Genomic DNA, 6,446 nt, shown 5'->3' with positions numbered 1-6,446 from the left:
GCCAAAAACAAATAACTTTATTTAAAAAAGAAAAGAAAAGAGTAAATGAGCCACAACACAGGAAGCGCTTAGCATGGAACCTGGCCCACTAGGAGCGGTTCAATAACATATTCTGGAGGTGGTTTGAACCAGCCAAGGTGGGCACATTTGGAGGTGCTGCCTCCTTGTGGTGGTCCTGAGCATTACATGAAGCTGGCCACTGGGGGACCCAACTCCCAGCATGCCCCAGGTCAAAGGCCACCAGGCCCCCGGGGTGGGAAAAGACATCTCCCCCCACCCAATCCCAGCAGGGGTCTGCCTCATCCTCTCAGGCCCCAGGAAAGCAATTTCCTATTACACCCGGCTCTGCCACCTCCGGTCCATTCACCTCTCTGCACCTGTTTCCCACCCATCAAATGGGATAATACAAGTTAGCCTAGTCACTAAGAACTGTCCCTCATGCCCTGCCCAGGAAAGAGACAGGCTGGAGAGTGTTTCCCACCTCTACAGGGCTGGGGTGTTTGGGGGAGGCATTCCAGCTCCATGCATGGCCCCCCAGAGTAGAGTTGCAGATAAAATACAGGATGCCCAGTTCAATTTCAATTTCAGATAAACAATGAAGAACTTTTCAGTGCATATATGTTCCATGCAATATTAGGGACATACTTATACTAAAGTATTGCTTGTTGTTTAAATCTAACAAAATTTAATCGCTCATCCCGTTATTTTATTTGCTATGTCTGGCAACCCTACTCTGGAGGGTTCAGTGCAGAAGCAGGACTGTGCTGCCTGGGAGAGGCAACTACCCATTCTGTGCCAGCTGCTTTGGACCTCCCACTTCAGCTCTCACAAGCTGGTTGGGGGAGTCTGTCTTAGCCCTACTTCACCGAGAGGCCACTGAAACTCCCGCTAGATCAAAGCCACATGGCTGATATGTGCAGGGACCTAGGGGAGAGTTGGGGCTGCAGCTTCCAGGATAGATGCAGGCCCTGGCCATAGGAGCTCACAGAGGGGGAGGCCAAGATCGCTACAGGCTATCAGCACAGTCATGGAGGAAGCCCAGAGGAGGCTCCCAAGCCAGCTCTAGGGAGTCAGAGGCTACCTTGAGGGGGTGAACTAAGGGAAGAGTGAGCTGTAGTCAGGCTCAGGTGGTAGCTGCCCAACAGGATCCCAGCGGTGTATTTTAGGAGGCTTGCAGAAAGAGTGCAATGCTTACCCCAAAGGAGACTGGCAGCACCACGGTGGAACCCCAGGCATCTGCAGGGGGGCATTGATGGGTGGGGAGGTACCACACAGGCCCAGTGCTAGCCACTGTGAGCGATGCATTGCCAGAGACATCGGCCTCCACCTCTGAGGGCCCCCAGCCCTGCTCCCCATCACCACATCCCTTCTCATCCCCAATAGAAAAGGAGAAAACTCAACTTCTTGAGGATTTATTGGACCGGGGGCTGTGCTGCCTTCCAGCCAGGCCCCAGCAGCCCCTGCATCAGGAAGGGGCTGCCAGAGAATCAGTCCTCAGGGTCCCCACTAGTGTACTCCTGCGTTTCTCCAAGTGCCTGCTGCTCCTCCGTTAGCCACACTGCCATGGGGTGACCTGGCCGAGCCGTTGGGAATCCTGTAGGTCCCCAGCTTGCCAAGTGATCTTGGCCATATTCCTTGCCTTGTCTGGGCCTTAGTCTCCTTACCCTCCATGGGAGTATGTTATTGTCCTGTCAAAAGACAGGGCTGGGCCCACTCACAGTCCAGTCCAACTCAGTATCACAGATTCCATGGAAGCAGACAGGGTTCAGGTCCTGTCTGTGAGTCACTGCAGCTGCTGCTCTGAGGTCTTTGTCTCTCAGTTTCCGTCCAGCTTAAACCCATTCAGGTGTCAGGGCCTCGGACCCCAGAGAGCTAGGCATCCGCAACCCCTGGCAGGAGGAGGGAGTTGGAACAGAGCAGGGAGTAGTGGGCCAACCCACAGGCCAGGTACTGGGGTGGGGTCAGGAGGAACTGGGCTTCTCCACAGAGGGGTAGAGCTTGCGCAGGCTGGAGTCCAGGAGGAAGTCCACTGACCTGTGGGGCAATGGAGGGTCATGAGCAGGCAACCAAGGGGTGCTAATGGGGGAATGGGAGGCAGGAGGTCAGGGCTAGGAAAGGGACTCCTGGATGCAGGACACAAGTGCCATCCCGGTGTCAGCCATCACTCTCTCTTTATTCATTTGGGAAAACTGAGGCACAGAGCGGGTAAAAGACTCACACAGGACCTCAAGGTCAGCTATGTTCCCGAGAGGAAAGACTCCTCCTCCCACTCTATGTTCGTCTAGTTGGGTCGGCCCCATCTCTGGTTCTAAGGGAAGGCACGTGACCCAAGCCGGGCCAGTCGGAAAAGGGAAGCTGGCTCAGGGATGGGCAACCAGTCCATTATGGACGAATGACAGCCTTCCTTGGGATTTTTGCTGTCACTATTAAAAGCTTCCTTGGGCTTCCCTGGTGGCGCAATGGTTGAGAGTCTGCCTGCCGATGCAGGGGACACGGGTTCATGTCCCGGTCCGGGAAGATCCCACATGCCGCGGAGCAGCTGGGCCCATGAGCCATGGCCGCTGAGCCTGTGTGTCCGGAGCCTGTGCTCCACAATGGGAGAGGCCACAACAGTGAGAGGCCCGTGTACCGCAAAAAAAAAAAAAAAAAAAGAAGCTTCCTATGGGGGGACTTCCCCGGCAGTCCAATGATTAAGACTTCACCTTCCAATGCAGGGGATGCAGGTTTGATCCCTGGTCAGGGAGCTAAGATCCCACATGCCTCGCGGCCAAAGACCAAAACATAAAAAACAGAAGCAATATTGTAACAAATTCAATAAAGACTTTAAAAATGGTCCACATCAAAAAAAATTAAAAGGGCTTCCCTGGTGGCGCAGTGGTTGAGAGTCCGCCTGTCGATGCAGGGGACGTGGGTTCGTGCCCCAGTCCGGGAAGATCCCACATGCCGCGGAGCGGCTGGGCCCGTGAGCCATGGCCGCTGAGCCTGCGCGTCCGTAGCCTGTGCTCCGCAACAGGAGAGGCCACAACAGTGAGAGGCCGGCGTACCGCAAAATAAATAAATAGATAAATAAAAAGAAGCTTCCTATGGGGCTTGCTAAGCTGGGGGGAGGGGAGCTGGGAGCTGCTGGGAGCCATCTCTGTTCCCATGAAGGAAAAGTGACTGAAGCCAACACAGGGTGGGGCAGGGAGAAGCCCAGCAGAGAGACCCAGGCCCCTAATAACATCAGCTGAGTGCTTGGATCCAGCCATGCCTCCAAGTAGCATAACTCTGGACTTTTCGGTTATGTGAAACAATCAATTCCTATTTTACTTAACCCAGTTTCAGTTGGGCTTCTGTCACCAAAACTTCTCGAAACCCATCCCTTCCAGGGTGCACCTGTTCCTGCCTACCTCTGGTTGTTTTCTAACACTGAGTTTTCTTGGAATTTACTTGTCCTATGTCCCATACTCTCATGGCACCTCCTACCTTTATAGCCAAAGTACCTGCCAGATCATATGACAAGGGCCTAGACTGTCCTTTCTACCTCAGGAGCCCCAAGTGCCAGCCCTGCCTCCGCTACAACTGTTCTGTGAAAAGTGGATACACCCCCACACCTCTCAAAGGTTATCCCCGCCTGTAGGGTGGATGATCCCTGGGGCTGGGAGGAGCACCCACCTGTCGATGGGGTGGATGATGATGGGGATGGCCAGTAGTCCCAGTGCGGTGGTGCTCCACTTGCGGACAGCCAGAGGCCAGCGGGTAGCAGTGCCCAGGATATAGAGAGAGGCAGCACACACACGGTTGATAGTGAAGCCTGGGATGGCCACAGAGGCCAGAGCCTGCCACACGAAGGTGTCCACCATGGCCACGGTCACCCTGGTGCTGCGGCCTGCCTCAGGGCTCGGCACCTGGCAGGCACAAGAGACATTTAACCCAGCAGAGGCAGAGGCGGGAAACCCTGTGGACAAGGGGCATGAGGCTGGACCAGGGAGAGGGAAGTGAAGGGGGTTGGGGACAGAGCCACGCTAGTGTTGGGTTCTGGACTCCACCAATTCAGGGCTGAGGGTGGACTCACTCACATCCAGGACTAGGATATAGACTAGGTCACCTGTGCTGGGGACAGGGTGTACTATGCTACAAACTGTACCGGGGTATGGAGTCCACCAGGCCAGGTTGTGGGGACCAGACTGTCCCAGAGGGGCTTAACCACGTGCAAGGCTGTGGACTGACTACAAGGGGAGTGGACGGGGGTGGGGGGTTGAGGGGCAGGTTAACACTCACGTCTCTCGCTTTCTTGCCCTTGTCAATGGCATCAGCCAGCACGTAGGAGCTGGCCACACCGTAGCTCAGCCACACGACAGATACAGGCACCAGGGAGCGGAAGGCCTCCCCCACCTCATTGGCATAGCCTGGTGGAGAGGGGACATTTAATTCCTGAGCCTTTGTGTTGTTCCACAAGGGAACACTGGAGTGAGCTGGTTCTTATCTTATTCTGCTGAGCAGTAGCTGGGTGACCTTAGACAAGTGATTTTACCCCTCTGAGCCTCAGTTTCCCAGCCTATAAAATGGCACTCATGTTGCCCACCCCAACTCTCCCCTCGTGGAAAAGCTGAGCGCAGACACCTTTCTCATCACTCACTTGCCTTCACAGCCTGGGTTCTAGAAACATCTGAGCTGATGGGTGAACAGGCAGTGAGAGAGACTAAAGGCAGCCCCACTGACCAGGGGCTCACCATATGCCAGGCCTTTATGTACTTTATCTCATCCTACCCTTAAAATTACCACCCAATGAGCGAGACCCTGCGTTCATCCCTTTTTGCTGAGGAGGAAACAGGCTCAGAGCCAGTGAGGAGCCAAGATGGGAGTCCAGATGCCCTGACTCCACAGCCTGTGCCAGGAATGCCAGAGAAGGCGATCCAATCACCCGGTTCCATCCTCCTAGCTGAGCTGCGGCTTCCACCTGGGAGTCTGACCAGCAGAAACCCCGAGGGCAGGGCTGGGAATACCAGAGCTGTGTGACCTTGAGCAAGTTCAGAACCCTCTCTGAGCCCAGTCTCTTCCCTGAGAACTAAGATCCTCCCACCTTCTCCAGGTCCCTGACCGGCGTCTGGCAACCCCTGCTTCCCCAGACACGTGGTGTAGGGGTCGCTGTCCCCCTCGCCCCGCGCTCACCCAGGTACCGCACCCACGTGTCCCGGAAAAGGTCGCGCTCGGCCCCCCGAGGGGGCGGCTCGGACATGGCGCTTCCTCCTTGGCCTCAGTCGCTGCAGCGTGTACTACCGCCTCGGCTTCCACCAGCACTCCCGTTCGCAAAGGCGGGACGGGCCGAGCCGAAGGTCCCCGACTGAAGCACAGGTCAAGTAGTCCCCGCCAGCAGGGAGCGTCTGCAAATTCCCCCCCGCGCACCGGAGCCCCTCTCCCAGGTTTGCGTTTTACAGCTTAATTTTCTTCACGTTTTCTCTGGAGTCGAGCGGTTGGCGCGATCCTCTTCCAGCACTGGCTGTGGTGTTGGAACCAAAGAGACGGAGGTTCAAATACGGGATGCTACAATTCTTGGCTCTGTGACCTCGGGCAAGAGCCTGTAACTTCTCTGTGCCTCACTTTATTCATTTGTTAATTGGGGAACGGGACAGGTTCAGTCCTGGGACGGTTTCGAGGATTAATTATACAGTCGTCATTTATTGAGTTTACTACCGGCCAGACCATTGGCTAAAGACTCTAGATGGATTACTTCTTTAAACCCTCCCAGCAGCGTGGGACACCGCCCCCGCCCCTCCCCATTTTACCGATGAGTAATAGAGACACAGGAAAAATATTAATAGGTCACTTTCCTAGGAACATATAACTGCTGAGTAGTGAAGCCGGCATTTGACTCCAGGCAGTACAGCTCCAGTTCCCATGCTCCTAAGGTGAGCTGAGTAAATGAGGCTGGGGGAGCGAATGGTGAGAACCCTGGTGATGTGGATGCTTGGACTCTTAGAGTCCCTACCCCATACTCATCTATCAAGCACTGGAGTCTAACTGAACCAAGCCTCTTCGGGGCAGGACCACGAATGAACGAATGAGGCCAGGGAAACGGGGTTGGGGTACAAGACTTCAGGGAAATGAGCAGAACAGAATGAGAGGATGTGGGGTTATTGATTACTAAAGAGGAAACTCTTCCCCTGCTGCACCTCAGTTTACCCATGTGAGGAATAAGTGCACTTCACTAAAGCTCTGTGAATCCTTTGGGGGTACCAGCGAGCAAAGGCCCAGCCTTTAAAGACAGGCAGTCCTGGGTTCAAATGCCAGTTGTGCCGCCTATGAACTGTCAGCCACGTCTGTAAGAAACGAGAGTAGCCAAAATTTACTGAGCGTACACTTGTACCAGGCTTTCTAAGCGCTCTGAATGTATTATTTCCTTGAATCCTTGCAGTAAGGCGATAAACACAGGGCTGTTGCCTGGTACCCAGGAGGCGCTCATTAAA

The 6,446-nt window shown here is 54.7% G+C and overlaps 1 protein-coding gene across 1 annotated transcript; it reads right to left on the bottom strand.

Annotated features, from left to right (window-relative positions):
- MTFP1 (mitochondrial fission process 1) lies at positions 1 to 5,554 on the bottom strand. Its single transcript, XM_082640566.1, has 4 exons — positions 5,152 to 5,554; positions 4,261 to 4,388; positions 3,655 to 3,887; positions 1 to 2,034 (listed from the first exon to the last, which is right to left on the bottom strand). Exons 1-4 carry the CDS (start codon positions 5,216 to 5,218, stop codon positions 1,962 to 1,964), a joined length of 501 nt encoding a protein of 166 aa, XP_082496692.1. The 5' UTR covers positions 5,219 to 5,554; the 3' UTR covers positions 1 to 1,961.
- Positions 5,555 to 6,446: the final 892 nt, after the last annotated feature.

The sequence above is a fragment of the Mesoplodon mirus genome (assembly GCF_964341445.2).
Source record: "Mesoplodon mirus genome assembly, chromosome: 13".
Classification (NCBI taxonomy): Eukaryota; Metazoa; Chordata; class Mammalia; order Artiodactyla; family Ziphiidae; genus Mesoplodon; species Mesoplodon mirus.
The sequence above is the reverse complement of the archived record's forward strand: the minus strand, read 5'-3'. Positions and strand labels throughout refer to the sequence as shown.

What these genes read in the sequence shown, in the direction of transcription:
- MTFP1 (XM_082640566.1), bottom strand. Translation starts at nt 5,218, where the DNA reads ATGTCCGAGCCGCCCCCTCGGGGGGCCGAGCGCGACCTTTTCCGGGAC. An exon ending in CACGTGGGTGCGGTACCTGG is followed by an intron (nt 4,389 to 5,151) that starts GTGAGCGCGGGG and finishes CCTCTCCACCAG; the next exon opens with GCTATGCCAATGAGGTGGGG. An exon ending in ATCATCCACCCCATCGACAG is followed by an intron (nt 2,035 to 3,654) that starts GTGGGTGCTCCT and finishes ATTGCCCCACAG; the next exon opens with GTCAGTGGACTTCCTCCTGG.